Source organism: Corythoichthys intestinalis, chromosome 6 (genome assembly GCF_030265065.1).
Source record: "Corythoichthys intestinalis isolate RoL2023-P3 chromosome 6, ASM3026506v1, whole genome shotgun sequence".
NCBI lineage: Eukaryota > Metazoa > Chordata > Actinopteri > Syngnathiformes > Syngnathidae > Corythoichthys > Corythoichthys intestinalis.
The window spans coordinates 11,499,420-11,516,578 of NC_080400.1; the positions used below are offsets into that span (position 1 = coordinate 11,499,420).

General features: G+C 41.3%; 1 protein-coding gene across 5 annotated transcripts in view; it reads left to right on the top strand.

Annotated features, from left to right (window-relative positions):
* LOC130918015 (ryanodine receptor 1-like) overlaps nt 1–17,159 on the top strand; it is a 209,063-nt gene that overhangs the window by 92,891 nt on the left and 99,013 nt on the right. For all 5 annotated transcript variants that reach the window (XM_057839859.1, XM_057839856.1, XM_057839860.1 and 2 more), the window contains 15 exons: nt 44–155; nt 228–371; nt 2,005–2,278; nt 5,114–5,231; nt 5,338–5,470; nt 8,356–8,450; nt 8,533–8,668; nt 13,077–13,260; nt 13,338–13,449; nt 13,532–13,652; nt 13,730–13,899; nt 13,972–14,192; nt 14,269–14,359; nt 16,312–16,452; nt 16,524–16,687. In XM_057839859.1, the coding sequence (XP_057695842.1) occupies nt 44–155; nt 228–371; nt 2,005–2,278; nt 5,114–5,231; nt 5,338–5,470; nt 8,356–8,450; nt 8,533–8,668; nt 13,077–13,260; nt 13,338–13,449; nt 13,532–13,652; nt 13,730–13,899; nt 13,972–14,192; nt 14,269–14,359; nt 16,312–16,452; nt 16,524–16,687 (2,216 nt within the window). The remainder of the gene's footprint in view (nt 1–43; nt 156–227; nt 372–2,004; nt 2,279–5,113; nt 5,232–5,337; nt 5,471–8,355; nt 8,451–8,532; nt 8,669–13,076; nt 13,261–13,337; nt 13,450–13,531; nt 13,653–13,729; nt 13,900–13,971; nt 14,193–14,268; nt 14,360–16,311; nt 16,453–16,523; nt 16,688–17,159) is intronic.

Consider the following 17,159-nt stretch of genomic DNA (forward strand, 5'->3'; position numbering starts at 1 on the left):
CCATTTGAATTAAAAACCTTTTTTTATTTTTTATTTTGCAAAGGTTCTTTTGCTGACCAATTTCAAACACAGTCCCGAGGATGAAGATTGCCCTGTACCTGAGGATGTGCGAGACACTCTGGGAGACTTTCACAATGACCTCCTCCTTCACTGCGGTCAGTATACTTGAAACAGTCACACGTTGATTCTGCTTCCTTGTTCTAAATCTCTTTCCACAACACTTGAAGGTGTACATATTGAGGAGGAGACGGAGGAAGAGGAAGTGGTCACCTCGCTGAGTGGACGCCTTCTCAGCCTGGTGGAGAAAGTGAAGAGCTTGCGAAAAAAGGAAGAGGAGGAAAAACCTGAAGTGGAGGAGGAGCCAAAACCTAGTAAGATGTCTTCATTTGAATGTGTTGACAACAGTGGCGGATTTTGGTCTTTCAATGAGGGGAAGCTCAAACTGTGTCCCCCCACGAATGCTTTGTGACGGTGGAGGGGCTCAGTGACACCCGCTGCTCGGTAGAGAAAGAAGCTAGAGTGCCAGAAGTCAAGTCTTCAAACACAAGTAGCTACAATAGAAAAAAAACACCAGAAATAGAAGCTTGATTTTTCGCTGGTCATTTTGAACAAAGTGACACTAGGATGATTATAAAGGTCTCCGGTTCAACTCAAAACAACAGAATGAAAATTCAAAAATGCCTCCCGTGGATGTTAATACTACATGATCACTGCTTCGCTTATTTCGCGGTCAGTCAAAAAAGGGATTAAGCCTCAGACCAGGGGTCCCCAACCTTTTTTGCACCACGGACCGGTATTATTTGGTTTTTTTTTTCACGGACCGGTGTTCTGACAAATTTTGCAACCCATCAAAAATTGCAACGATGCGGTTCTGCGGATGTGCGTAACGTTAAACATGGCCGCAAATGCAGCGATTCCAAAGTAAACACTACAAATTTTCTTTAAAGAAAGGAATATTAACTTATGTTTGATCATGGAAGGACATGTAGAAAAGTTCTCCTCAGATACATCCTGCCATGTCAGCTGCTCTCTCACCATTAATGACTTCGCCTTGTCGTGAAGCATTAATTGAGAAGCCCGCTTCATAAAGATACGATGTTGGAAATTGTAGCAAGGTTTTCAATGCTCTCGTAGCAATGTCAGGATATTCCGGAATGACCAGAACCTCGGTAGAGTTGTTATCTCAAATGTACGTTTAAGGTCGCCGTCATTTGCGATCTCTACAAGCTGATCCTCCTGTTGCACAGACATGCTCGAATCACTCAGTTTATTCACAAACGGGTCACGAATCCACTCCTTTGCAGTTCGTGGGTCTTTGAGGTTGTAGGCTCATCTTCTGGCTCGTCAGGCACCCTTTTCGCCGTAAAAAATATCTCCAAAGACGTCTGTTTTCCAGTCATCTTCGCTCGTGTGGGAGCTAATTATTGGTATTATATCTAGAGTAGACAGGGATATTGGTGTGTTAAACAGGGGCACAGGGTTAATTCGGCCAGAATGCCGTCATTAATAAATTATTCTTTCTGTGCGGCTCGGTAGCAAATGCGCCACGGACCGGTCCGCGGCCCGGCAGATGGGGACCCCTGCCTCAGGCAGATCATCCAATCAACACGCAGAGAAGCAGAGCATTCGGGCCAACCGAGCCCCTCCCACTGCCAATATACCACCAGAGGATAAACCCAGTGTTTAGCCAATGACTCGTCATGTTTCGCTGTAGTCGAACAATGAACTATCAACTTTGGAGACGCAAAGGGTCCACACTTTTTAAGGGATTGTGAAGCTTCACGAATTTATAAAAAGCAAGCTGCATCATAACAACTGATAAGAAGTTAATTCTGAACAAAAGTTAAGCGCGTTGTAGTGCATATTTAGTCAATAACATATACATACAACAGTATACATTTTTGGACATTTTAGGTTGAAGCTGAGCTTAGCTTGCGGTCTTCGAGCACTTGCCTCTGGTTAAAGAAATTTAAGAGGTTCTGGTCTTAACTTCTCTTCACACAGGCACCCTCCAGGAGCTGATCTCCCACACCATGATCCACTGGGCCCAGGAATCGTTCATCCAGAACCCGGAGTTGGTGCGCCTGATGTTCAGCCTGCTCCACAGGCAGTACGACGGGCTCGGAGAGTTGATCCGGGCGCTACCCAAGGCCTACGCCATCAATGCCGTGTCCTACCAGGACACCATGGATCTGCTAGAGTGCCTTGGCCAGATACGCTCGCTGCTCATCGTTCAGATGGGACCGGAGGAGGAGCGCCTCATGATCCAGAGCATCGGGTTAGGATGATTTGCCTTCCATTTATCAAGATTGGAATAGAAAAAAAACGAATTCTGCTGTATTGAGTACAGTACTTGAATTTATGGGTCATGACAGAATTGGAAGACATTTTCCATCACACCCTTCAAATTTTTGCTAATCTACATACCATGCAGTTTCTGAGGAAATTTACTCAAGAAATCTAAAAAATAAGAAAATGCTTGAAAATGTTTTTTAAGTAATAATATTAATATATACATATATTTAAAAAGGCTGGAGTGCCACAATTTTCTCTTGTCCTAACCCTAATTACCAAATTGAGCCTCAAAAAAGTTCAACTGAATTTTCAATCCAAATATAATTTTTTTGTGTGTGTGTGTGTGTTTGTTTCATGCCTGTCTCTTGTAACCGTGGGAATATTTGTTCTCATAAAGATAATATTTCAAATATTAATTAATATTGGTGTATGGGTGTCTCAGAACATGCACTCAAGCGTTTCACAATAATATTTTTTCGACGTGCGCATCCCACTGAGCACTTTTTTGCTTTTGAACGCTCCACACTACTGAAACAATTTTTTTAAAAATCATGGTTGTCCAAAAGAATGGCTCGAGCAAGTGTATGTCCTTGCTTTTATTTTTTATTATTGATATAAAACAGTTAGCCTTGATTTGTTGTCTCACTTTACCTCATTCAATCTATCAGAATAATTATTTTGATATTTACTTATAAGTAAGTTTGTTTTCTTGTTCAGCAGTACTGGCTAGCTAAGCAGCTAGCTAAAAAGCTTCTACTCTTGAGAGAAAAAAAGCTAACATTAGCATAGATTTGCAGCCCCTCTAAGTCAAAATCGTTAAATTTAGCAATATAGCAATTTGTTGTTCTTTGGTTATGGTTTAGGGTTAGGTATTTATTGGTAAAATAATTGGATGGCCGTAGTCGTCCAAATGCACTGGCACAAGACAAGTGTTTGTAATGTCATCCAATAATTCTTATAGGTGTGCGAAATTTCCGATTCTTAGATTATTCGCGATTCGGCAGTGGAAGATTCGAGAACGATTCACAAACATCCAAATTCCGATTATTGAATTATACCAGGTAAAGCGGAAGTAAAACACAGTAGGCGCGGTCTTTGGGACGCAATGAGGAACGGACCGAGAGTAAATATCATGTTCAACTCATGCCGCTAGATGAAAAAAAAACAATCATACCTGAATGCGGCCGACAGCTGCTACAAACAATGCCCGGTTGCTAGTTGCTACAAACATACAGCTACAGTAGATATCATATATATGTAGAACTAGATGCAAAATAACAGACTTGCCGGCGTTAGTAAACAGCCGCCATCTTAAGGCAGTAGACTTTTCTAGAAGGCTCTTTTGTAGCGAACCTAATTAACTTTTATCTAAAATACTCCTGAATCGGCAAAATCTTGTCTTGAAACTATCTTTAAATGATGAAAAAGTTTTAAAACTTTGACATGTCAAAAGTAGACAGAAGGGAAATTATGGAATAACGGGAGCAATTTTAACAACTGTAACAGTTGATTCACAACATTAAATTAATTGCATGTAGTTTAAAGCTACTGATACAGAACGGGGACTGGAGTTTTTTATTTACTGTTATTTTTGTATATTTGTTTACTGTTATATGTTAACTTGATACTGAAAAAGTAGTTTGGTTTAGCCTGAGAGGATTTTTGAACAATTTTGGAACTAATGTACAAAACATTAAAAAAAAAAAAAAAAAAAAAAGAGGGGGGTGAATCAATAATCGTTTTATAATCGAATCGGAACCTCTGAATCGTAATCGAATCGTTAGGTGCCTAAACATTCCCAGCTCTAATATATATATGTATATATATATATATATATATATATATAAACAGAAAAGGAATTGCTAAATAGAGGTGAGTACCCATAATATTGTTTAATCAGTACAAAGCTATTTATTCTACATTAGATATATCGAAATATATCAATAAAAAAGTATATATATTCACATTATTTATCAGTTTATGTTCTGTGTTGTAGAGGCACAGGTCCAGGCCAAGTTAAAAAAATCAATAATAGGCAGGTTAAATTAATATTAACTATTATCGGTTTAAAATAAATTTTCACACACACAAAGAAAAAAATAAGTGATTTAAAAAAAATATATATATTTTTTAAGGTTATGATTTGTATTTCGAATTTTTCTGAAGTTTAGGGCTCACAACTCCAAATTTTGTTAAAATTAGGGAGCCCTATTAGGGTATCATTTGGGTTTATTGGAACCAAAATTAACCAGACACCAACAATAAAAATCTAAATCAAAACGGACTAAAACAATTCTTCATATAAGTGCTCAAAAAATAAAGTGCTCATAAATGGGTTAGGATTAGGGTTTAGGGTCATTTTTTTTTTCTTTTTCTAAAATAGTTAACCTTGATTGACCTTGCAATAAAAATATCAGAATAATACATTTATTTTATATTTACTTTTAAATTCCTTCCTCTTGATCAGCGGTAGCTGCTAGCTAAGCAGCTAGCTAAATAGCTCGCGTCTTCTCTCAAGAAAAAGATAACATTAGCCTAAATTTGCAGCCCAGTTTCCTGCAACCCTGTTAGTGCAATTACATGAACAGTATTGAAAATATCAACAAAATAATGTGATAATTTTGACAATTCATCTGTAAACTAAGCTAATCAAAACTTTGATAGTTTATCGTGTCTTAGCTACTGTATAATTATGTAGCAGAAAACTACAGAAGTTGAGCTTATTTTTCAATACTTTTGAAGCCAAAAGGTCCTCCCAATTACAGAATCATGTTGTTGTTCTCAAATGGCGATAGATTTGCTTTTCATTCTTCTCCAGAAACATCATGAACAACAAAGTGTTCTACCAGCACCCCAATTTGATGAGAGCTCTTGGTATGCACGAGACAGTCATGGAGGTGATGGTCAACGTTTTGGGTGGGGGTGGAGACTCAAAGGTAAAGGGTTTTCCCATTAAATTATATAGCATAGCGTGGTGAGATGGTGGTCTTAAAGCTGTGGTGGGCAATTTTTTAACAACACTTTTTCAACTTTGGTCCAAAGGAGATCCGCTTCCCACAAATGGTGACCAACTGCTGCCGCTTCCTTTGCTACTTCTGCCGAATCAGTCGACAGAACCAGCGTTCCATGTTTGACCATCTCAGTTACTTGCTGCAGAATAGTGGCATCGGACTTGGTAAGTCGGCAGCATGGGTGTCAAACTCACGGCCTGGGGGACCAAGTCCAAACCGCCACATCATTTTGCCTGGCCCGCAAAAGTAAAATTTGTACATTGCCAAAATCTCGCTTGAATTTAAATGTAATTGAAATTGCCATAGTCTTTCATTTAAGGTCAACGACAATATTTTCCCTTTTTTTTTTTTTTCGTAGAATTTTGAATTAACTCATCTTTTAAAATGTTTTAAAGAAAATAAAGAGAGAATAGTTTGTTTTTCTGGTTTAAAATTGAAACAAAAATGTAAAATTAAATAATGATTTCCCCCCGTTTTTTTGTTATCATTGAAAATTGTATATAAATTAAAAATGAATGAATAAAATAAAAAAGAAATACTTACTGCTTTTCCTTTTTTAATTAAAAATTACATTAAAAAAAAGAATATTTGCTCTATATTTAATAAAATGTAAAATAATTCGAAAATAAAAATACAGTATATAAATAAATATAAAAGAGAAAATTACTCTTTCCTCCTTCTATATTAAAAAAAAAAAAACTTTTCAAAAACGATTTGTATAAAATACAGCAGACATGTCTAAAGTCCGGCCCGGGGGCCAAATGCGGCCCGTGGTCAAATTTCATCGGGCCCCCAGCCTCTGTCATAAAATCAATCACGTCTGGCCCGCGCACAGACTTAATAAATTGGTCAGAAATACTGCTACCAGCATATGAAGTAGCTTACACACTAAATGCTGCTCCTCATTTACCCACTGAAAGGCAGCAGCACTCTAAGCAACATTACCCCGTGTGACCCTCACTCACAATTTTCTAAAATGGCGACAATCAACAAAAAAAAGAAAGTTGCCGGCCAACCCTTCAAGGATAGGTGAAAATTACTATTTCTTCATTAAAATACGCAACAACTGTGTCTGCCTCATTTGCAAAGAGACAGTCCATGTTTTTAAAGAGTTCAACGTGAGGCGATATTACCAAACAAGACACGCTGACATGGACAACAAGATTACAGGGAAGATGCGTAGCGAGAAATTGAAGCAACTTGAAGCTAGTTTAATTTTACAGCAGCAGTATTTCGCAAGAGCCCGAGAGTCGAAGGAGAATGCCACAAAGGCTAGTTGCAACAATGTTGAAATTATTAATTAAAAATAATAACAAAGCAAATAATACAAATAATAATACTACATTTTATTTATAGAGCGCTTTTACCGGTGCTCAAAGGCGCTTTACAGTTGAGGGAAAAAAATAAATTAAGCTCACACAATGTGGGCAGTAAAGAACAATAGAGGAAAGAATTACAAATTAAAAGCCAGTTTAAAAAGGTGAGTTTTTAACAATTTTTTGAATATGGGAAGATCAGAACAGGTGCGGATGGTTTTAGGGAGTGCGTTCCAAAGTGAGGGGGCAGCAATGGAGAAGGCTCTGTCCCCCCAAGTACGGTGTGTTATTTGTGGGGGCAGTGCGAGAATGTTTCCATTAGATGAGCGAAGGTGACGGGAGGGGGTGTGGGGACAGAGAAGGTCTGTGAGGTAAGGAGGAGCCAAGTAATTGAGTGCTTTGTATGTGAGAAGGATGATTTTGAAATGTATCCTGTGTGAGATGGGAAGCCAGTGCAGTTTATGAAGGACGGGGGTAATGTGATTCCTGTAGGGGGTACGGGTGAGAAGGCGTGCAGCGGAGTTCTGGATATATTGTAGTTTATTGAGGAGTTTGGCTGGAGATCCGAAAAGAATGCTGTTACAATAATCGAGTCTGTAGGTGACGAATGCATGTATGAGGGTTTCTGCAGCAGAGTAGGTGAGGGAGGGGCAGAGGCGGGCTATGTTCTTGAGGTGGAAGAAGGCGGTTATGCTGATGTGGTTGATGTGCTGATCGAATCTTAGTTTATTGTCGAAAATGATACCTAGGTTGCGGTAGTGTGTTGAGAGAGGGAGGGTGCAGTTGTCGATGGTAAGGGAGAATTGACTGTTTTTGATGTGAGCTGTAGGGTCTATGATGATTATGTCAGATTTGTTGCTGTTGAGTTGAAGGTAGTTAAGTTGCATCCAGGATTTAATTTCGCTGAGGCAGTTGTGAAGTGTAGTTTTGGTGCTGTGTGAGATGGTTTTTGTGGAGATGTATATTTGGATGTCATCGGCGTAGCAGTGAAATTGCAGTCCAAATTTACGGATGATCTGACCAAGGGGGAGGATGTAAAGAATGAAGAGGAGGGGGCCAAGAACTAAACCTTGGGGGACACCTTGTGGTAGGGAAACAGCAGGGGACGTGCAGTTGTTAATGCTGATGAATTGTTGTCGGCCAGTGAGGTAGGAGTGGACACACAGAATGGCTTGCTAAAATTTGCTTAAATATATGGTTCTCCGTAAAGGACGTCAGCCAAGGTCGGCCCCCCAAATTTTTACCACAACAAATCTGGCCCCCTTTGCAAAACGTTTGGACACCCCTGTAATAGAGTATCCTTCAGTATACGTGTGTGCATGAATAGTTGTTAGTCTAGATCGGCTAGGTGTACCCCGCCTACTGCCCATAGATAGCTGGGATAGGCTCCGGCACCGCCCCTTGGAAGTTGAATGAATGAATAATAGAGTATTTGCTATTACGAAGCTAAAAAAAACAAACAACAACAAACAACAATATTGATCATTCTTAGGTCAACAATCTCTAAAGGATTTATCAACTATCAAAATGCACTAGTTGATTCATTTGATTGTCGATAAGTTGTCGACTCGTCGGTACATCAGACCAGCCTTATTTGGCAAACAGTGGCCCTCTGAATTAAATCATAACAACAGGGTGGCTCACAGCAAGTATGAATTTGACACGCCTGGTCTACGATATTTTTTGTTATCAAGCCAAGTATTTAATTAAATGGTTGTGCTTCTGACTCGCAGGCATGCGTGGTTCGACTCCTCTAGACGTGGCAGCGGCTTCTTGCATCGACAACAATGAGCTGGCTTTAGCACTGCAGGAGCAGGACCTAGAAATGGTTTGAAAACTGACATTAAAAGTATATAGACACACCCCACTTCACAAACCTTTTCTAATGATGTTGTTATCGCATGTTACAGGTAGTGACGTACTTGGCAGGCTGTGGCCTACAGATGTGTCCCATGCTGCTATCCAAGGGTTACCCAGACATTGGCTGGAATCCATGCGGAGGGGAAAGATATTTGGACTTCCTACGATTTGCAGTTTTTGTGAATGGTAACAGTACTTCACACATTGGTCCTGACTTCTTATTATTTACCTGTGTCTTCTTTAGTTATTTTGCATCAGGGGTGTCTAAAAAAAAAGATCGGGTTTTTAAAATGTATTCATTTTAAAGTATTAACTTATTAGCTGCCATTGACGGTGATAGACGTGCAATCCATTTTGACTGGACCCCATAGGCGGAGTTTGACTTTTGGGGCAGGGGGGCACAATATGTCGATGACTCCCAAAACGCAGTGTCAGCAAAAAAATTAACTTACAAGAATATTTATAATAATAAATTGAAAATGACTGTTTTTTTGTTACCCTTCATTCTTGAGGGGAATTCCAAATCAGTTTGCTTAGGCTATACTTTTCGCCAAGATCATCATCCATTGAATATGGTACGCCCACAGGTGTCTTGCCAACGTAGTTACCCCAGTCAAAAATTGTATCCCCGGGTGGAGCCACTGCGCTGTACTGATTTGCTCGATTTCCGTGTTTTGGTGATGTAGTCATCTATGAGGTTTCAAAACATGGCACATCCATTAAAAAAAAAACTTTTTTTCTGTCGTATAACGTAGCATACGTACTGAATATAAAAAAGGCAATGTTTCACTGTTTTACTCATAGGATGACCTATAACTGTTATTACTGTAATTCAAGTCCTGTATGGAGTTTCTCCAGTTTAATAAACGTTAATGACCAAAATATATAACTATGGTTCTTTTCTGGCTTCAATTCATTGTTTAAGTCGACATAACTCATAACTAATGTGTGTGTGTGTGTGTGTGTGCGCTCCCGCGGCCAGTGGACACAATTTTTGACGGGGGTAACTACATTGGCAAGACACCAGTGGTGGCTCTGTTGTACAATTAGCGTCTTTAGTGGGGCAAATTGAAACGCCGCTCACCAGCGTTTCATGGTCCACATTTTCAATCCTTGGTTCTTGCTCAGTAGTTGTTGTTGCTTTTGAAAGCTTAGGTTTGAAAAAAATTATGTATATCCATCTTGCCTCTTCGGTCCTCGGGTGATTTTGGCAAAGCAAATGACGGTCTAAGGTGATAATCACTTGATCTGTTCGAAAAATCATTTTGACCCATTAAAATATCTTTTTTTGTTCATTAAATTCATTTTTGTTGTTTGTTTTATTGCTATACAACTTTTATAGACAATATTTTCCCGGAAAATTCTTAATTTTAAACTCATATACAGAACTGTATAGGAAAGTCAATTACATGTAATGACACTTTCCTCCCACCAGGGGCCTATTGTTTGCAGTGCTCACATTTACCGTCAGGATGTTTACCTATCTTGGCCAGATCCCAAGCTAGTCCACAGTGACCCAATCTTAGACGCGTTAACATGACGGCATATTTCCTTTCTTTACCGATATACACCGGAGTAAATTTGACAGATGGGTTAATAGCAAAGTAATGACGCCCCCTGGTGTCACTATCCCAAATTTTTTGCCAGACAGCTGTCACATACGCCTTAATTTTACCCTTTCACTCATAAATTCCAGGGACTATTTCAACTTGAATTTCCCGTTTGAGAGCCCACTTCGCCGCCATATCGGCCATTTCATTTCCAAAGATCCCCACATGGGCTGGAACCCATACAAAACCTACCTCACCGCCTGCCCTCTCAATTCTATGAACGATTGACAGCAATGCTGAGATGAGGTCAGGTCGTGAACCTTGTCCTCTCCCCCCCAAAGCTTCCAGAGCAGATGCTGAATCAGTGCACACCACTACCCTTTCCTGTTTTGTACTCTCTGCCCACTGTAAAGCACATATTATTGCTGCAATTTCAGCTGCATATACAGACACATTAGAAATACTTTTAAACTGAAGAACATCGTAATCAGGGACGTAAATTGCAAAACCAGTTTTTCCCGACTTGAGGTCCTTTGACCCATCAGTGTAAATTTGGAGAAACCCCTCCCATCTACTCGCCATCAATTTATCCACAAGCCCCACATAATTACTTCCTTCTTTAGCCAGTACCATCACCGACATATCAATATCCGGGGTAGGTAAAGTCCATGGTGGACTACCAGTCCAAATCACACTCGGAGCCACACCCACCTCTCCTAGTTTCAGCCTTTGCAGCTCTTTACCCATTTTGTATACATAAGGCACAGTCTTGTTAGCCCCCCACTCCCACACCTCCTCAAGGACCTGCCTAGCAGGATGACTCCCCGGATATGCTAATAATTTGATCACATATTGCATAGCAAATTTTGCTCTCCTAATTGACAGAGGAGTCTCACCCAACTCTACCAGCATTGCCGGGATTGGGCTTGTTCTGAGAGCACCACAACAGACCCTTAAAGCTTTTGCTTGAACTGTATCCAGTTTCTTGAGATGGGAGGCTGCAGCCAGCATGCTTATTTTATAATACACGCGGTATTTTATGCTCCTGAATGATATGGACCGCTTGGATGTGTGTGGAAGCGATCGCTATATTTATTTAGTTTTTTGAATACCGCGCCATGAAAATGAGTGACTTCCGGCAACAGTCTCGAGTTGAGAAAGAGGGCGCTCTGACGTGTACGGAGGAAGGAGTCCTCTTCACTATACAGCCGTACTGTGGTATGAGAAGGACGAAGGATTCAGCTGATTTTGCGGATTAATACGTTTATTTTTCGCATCACACCAGCCAAACGGCTGCCGAAAAATCTTGCTGGATGAGGGAAAGGCGTGTGCGCCTTTTAGGAGTTTCAAAAGGTTCCCATTCACCGGTGGATATTGGCCAAAACAAGCCCTACTACTGTGGGACCATGGGACTTACGAGGAAGTGAGTAAACATCGTGTTTTGTATAATGCCAAATACTGGGATCATTTTAATACGGAGGTGGCTTGCATTTTGTGGCTGACATGCTCCTTGTCCCCTTGGCCGACAACCAGCGGCTTGTCGCACATCCCCCCCAACGGCCGAGCACTATACTCAGCTTTTGCACTCTTGGTATGCCCGGTGTTCGTCAAATTTTCCGCCCGATCAGAAATTGCAACTTTTTGTTAAAAATAGCTGCGAATACAGCGATTACAAAGTAAACACGACAAACTTTCTTCAAATAAAGGACTACTTACGTTTGATCATTGATAGGCATGTAAAAAGCTCTCATGCACATTAGCTGCACGTTAGCTGCACAATAACTGCAGCCGCACTCCTCCGGGGAACGAGCTGTAAATTGCTCTCCGCCGGGCGGTTTGCCGATCGGCGGAGACAGTCGACAACCCAGTTGTCATGTCAAATGACCCGGGCTAGTTATGTGTGATTTTCCGCTTCGAAGACTTTGAAACATCACTCGGTTCAGGTTAGCATGTCGGCTAGTTGTCACGCCTCTTGGTTTGTTTACATTCTCCGAAGCCGGGGAAGGGAAGTGATATAAGGCCGATTTAGGTGTCATAAAATATCGTTCAGGAGGCGTGACAGTAAAGGTGAAGTCGACAGTTTTGACCATTATGGAGTAATTTTGCCATGTCGTCCTGAACAAGTGCATTTTTATTATTTCATATTCCATTTAGCACAATACTGTTATTTGTCATGACCATGCCATTTATTTAGCAATTGGGGAAAAATACTTGGATAAAAAGAATATCTTGTAAAAATATTGAAGTAGAGAGACAGAAACAATGACATTTTGCAGCTCTCTTCGTCGTGTTTTCCTCGTTGTGAATAATTCCTCCTCGATGGGCTGACTGGTCCTACTCAAGCCATTTATTTAGCTATTGGGGAAAAATACTTGGATAAAAAGAAATTCCTGTAAAAATATTGGAGTAGAGAGACTGAAACAGTGACATTTTGCGACTCTCTTCATCGTGTTTTCCTCGTTGTGAATAATTTCCTCCCAATGGGCTGCATACTAAATCACATGAAATCGTGACTCCGCTGACGTCATCCACCTGTTGGGGATGTTAGAGCCCTGTAATGGTAGGCGTGGCTAACTGGCAGATTAAAAGACTAATTTCTCGTCATCTGCGCTTTGCTAAATAGTTGTATATAGTCGAATCGTCTGAAAATATGATTCTAATTCACATAATAATCCTATTTAAGACTTTTTTTCTCTTGTCGTACGCACTTTAAGCTTCTTGTGTGGGCCATATTCAATGGTATTTTCTTCATTTTCAAAACTGGGCAGTGGGTTGTAGTGTGGACACCCCTGGTTTACATGAAACCTTGTCTTTCTCACTCCTGCAAATGCACTTTTGGGGGTCATAAACAGATTCTTTAGTGTGGGGAAGGAACAGGCTTTAAGAGTCACGGTAGTCATAGGGTAGGCACATGCATTTTGGTTGGGAGGATGCCCTATTCTAGTCTAGTCAAGAAATGACTTTTGAGCGTTTACTCAGTGAGATTGATAGGATTTTCGTCATTAAACTAACGTTCTTGTGGTTGACTTCCCGCCCCCTTACAGGTGAGAGCGTGGAAGAGAACGCCAATGTGGTGGTGCGTCTTCTCATCCGCCGGCCCGAGTGCTTTGGCCCGGCGCTCCGAGGAGAGGGTGGCAACGGTTTGCTGGCAGCCATGGAGGAGGCGATTAAGATCTCAGAAGATCCAGCAAGGGATGGACCAACTGTCAAAAAAGACAGGCGCTTTATGTGGGTTTCTTATGGCTTCTCTGTGTCCCGGGTCTTGTTACCTTTGTTCACTCTGGACTTCTTGTCTTTCTTGTCAGGTTCGGTGGTGAAGAGCAGCAGGAGGAGAGTCGGGTGCACCTGGGAAACGCCATCATGTCATTCTATTCGGCCCTTATAGATCTGCTGGGCCGCTGCGCCCCAGAAATGCACGTGAGTGGAGCTGGTTTTGCCATAGCTATTTCCCCTCAAATGTGAAACTAGAACTCTTAATGTTTCTTTGAACGTCCATTAGCTGATCCAAGCAGCAAAGGGTGAAGCTCTAAGGATCCGAGCCATCTTGAGATCGCTGGTTCCCATTGAGGATCTGGTGGGGGTCATCAGCTTGCCAGTGCAGATTCCTGCTCATGGCAAAGGTGAAGTACAAACAGTACAACACTATCAATCATCTGATACCTCCCACTGAGCACTTTGTTGCTTTTCAACTCTCCAGACGGTCAGGTTGTCGAACCCAAGATGTCTGCCAGCTTCGTACCTGACCACAAAGCTTCCATGGTGCTCTTCCTGGACAGAGTGTATGGTATCGAGAACCAGGACTTCCTACTTCACGTGCTGGAGGTTGGCTTCTTGCCTGACATGAGAGCTGCTGCATCTCTGGACACCGTGAGTCTTTTAATTACAATCTTAAAATAGATAATTTCCAAGTTAGTAACCACACAACCTCTCTGCTTCTAGGTGGCCTTCAGCACCACCGAGATGGCGCTGGCTTTGAACCGCTACCTCAGCTCGGCTGTTCTGCCTCTGCTCACCAAGTGCGCCCCTTTGTTCGCCGGCACTGACCACCGCGCCATCATGATCGACTCTATGCTCCACACCATATACCGGCTGTCCCGCGGCCGAGCCCTTACCAAAGCCCAGAGGGACGTGATTGAGGAATGCTTAATGTCACTTTGCAAGTCAGTCTGGGGAAAATCGGGAATGGATAGTGTGAAAGGTGAAAAATCCATTTCACTCACGATGGTCTGTTGGCAGGTACCTCCGGCCATCCATGCTTCAACATCTGCTCAGGAGGTTGGTGTTCGACGTGCCCATCCTCAACGAATATGCAAAGATGCCTCTTAAGGTTTGCCATCTTTTAATTGACACTACCATTTCCTGATTGGGGGCTGCTTTGCAAAAAAAGCCTCCCACATATAATATATTTTAAGCCTGAACGATATATCGTTTAAACATCGCCATCGCGATGTGCGCGTGCGCGATAGTCCCATCGCAAGCACGTGTGATAGTTTTTATTTTTTTTAATCCACATACGCCTTGCTTTCTGCTCTGCGCACAGCCTCACACCCTCTCTCTCCAAGCCCTTTGTTCCTCTCAGTCACTGCGGCACTTGCTTATTAAAGTTAACGATGGCTTTGATTTGGCCAAAGAAGCCGGGCAGCAATTTGTCAATCATTGTTTAACTTGTTAAACAGTTTCTGCAAGGAAGCCGCGCTGGAATGAATGAGTGTGTGTGGAGACGTTGGAGACATACGTACTGTATAAATGCCAGAAGTGATCATGAGGAGTTTGAAATTTCTACATGTCACTCCAACAGTCACAGCTAAGGTAAATAAACAGAAGCATTTAATAAAGCCAAGCATTTATCTACTACAGTACTTTATTCTTGTTCAAAAATGATTTGGTTGGACAGTTATGTTTAAAACTGATCATAATTATGACATTTGAACTGCTTAAAAACCATTTATTTTTATACATTTTTTAAATCAATTTGGGGGGAAAAGTGAGAAAAAAAACATGTCTTATATGTATCTCTTTCCAATACTAAATCTGAATGAATACATTGAGCACAAAAAACACACACACACAAAAAAAAAATTGTGGGGGGGTACGCTACTTCGCGGTTTTTCACTTATCGCGACGGGTTCTGGTCCCCATTAACGGCGAAAAACGAGGGATCACTGTAAACTGTGGTGATGGTGATTCATCCAAAGTCTTTCCAAACAGCTATTCAAGTCATCTAGTGGAAATTTATTTTAAAAAATATATATAATTTAAAAAAAAATATCGCAATATAATATTGCAATGTATCGCTAACCCCCCCAAAAAAATAGTTTTTTTTCCAATATCGTTCAAGCCTAATATATTTTTCCCCGTCCATAATCTCTCAATTAAAATGGATTGGATGTCTCGGGTCGTTAATGGCAGTCAATGAGTTGACAAGGAAATGACGGAAAAATGCTCCATAATAGACACGTGCCGATTACCGGTTTCAAGGTATACCGTGGTATGTAAATGTCAAGGTTTCAAAACCGTAAAAAATGTCCGTCATACCGTCCCTAAGGTAGTAGCTATTTTTTATGTCCCAAAAACGCATGTAGAAATCCCTCGCTTGTAGCTGCAAGGCTCAACCGGTTGTTGCTCAGTGTTAGTGAGTCAGCTGTGCTACACGATGGCCGGAGAAGGTGAAATTCCTGAACTCTTTCCCCCATCAAAGAAAATGAAATCACTGGTATGGGAAAACTTCGGCTACAAAAAAGTTAGATAGCCTTAGAGGAGGAGGGCCAACTGACATGGAAAACATGTTCGTGGAGGGTGGCTGCCGAGGAGGCAATACCTCCAATATGATTTCACATTTATAAAAATTTAAGGTTAGTAAACACTGTCATGAATGTTTCCCACCCTCTCAGAGAATTTACTCCGGTGTGTTTAGTGTGTCTAGCTGTGGTAAAACGTAGTGTTTTTTTCTTTCTGGCAACTGTCTGTGTTGAGAACCAGAGTGTGTGTATACTGTAAGCATGATGCGAGTCATACACACGTGCTTTTTATGGAAAATAATTGAATCATTTTTGTTCTGATGGTAATAATGTTGAGCTGTGGGCCTGTGGCTGTGATAATATTTTGGCTCGAGGTAATCATCCCATCAGAATATCAGACCGGCACATGCCGACTCCAGAACTGATAGGAAGCGACAATTGGGAGAGAAAGCAAAGCATCCCTACGCAAATTCTCTAGAAATTTCATCTTCTAGTTTACATGGAGTTTCCGAGTTTCCAAACATTTATAATTGTCCTACAGCTTCTGACCAATCACTATGACCGCTGCTGGAAGTACTACTGCTTGCCTAACGGCTGGGCCAACTTTGGGGTGACGTCAGAAGAAGAGCTGCATCTTTCTCGTAAACTCTTCTGGGGAATCTTTGAGTCTTTGGCTCACAAGGTACAGATGTGAAAAGGAAAATAATCACATTAAGAGTATGTCTTTAGTAACTCTGCGCCTCTCCACTCTAGAAATTTGACGCAGAGCTTTTCAAGATCGCCATGCCGTGCCTGTGCGGCATCGCAGGAGCCATCCCGCCTGACTACGTGGACGCTAGCTACTCCTCTCACACCGAGAAGAAAGCATCTGTAGATGCTGAGGGAAACTTTGATCCGAAACCGGTGGAGACCACCAAGTAAGATTTGAGAAATTCATTCATTCGTTAGCCTCATTAGCCTCACAAGGGTTGTGGGGGTTCTGTAGCCTATCCCAGCTAACTATCTGCAGTAGGCGGAGTACACTCCCTGAATCGGTTGCCAGCCATTCAGAGGATTTGAGGAATACATTCTAAATTAATTCATGACTTTGTCCACCTCAGGGGTGCCCATGTACGGTCCTATCCAGCTTGTTTTCCATATCTCCCTCCTTTAGCATGCAGGATAACAATCCTGATTATTTGATTCAGGTATGTTGGAGGAGGGAGACATGGATAAACAAGCTGGATTGGGGCTCTTGAGGACCGGTGTACCTGCACTCTGATTATTTAGCTGGAAAAGGGAAAACAACATGATGGATGAGGGAAAACAACTGAAACTGGTAATCATGGGGATGCTTACATTTTTTGCATTTAGTTTTTCTTTGTTGTTGTGTTTTTCAGGAAACAATAT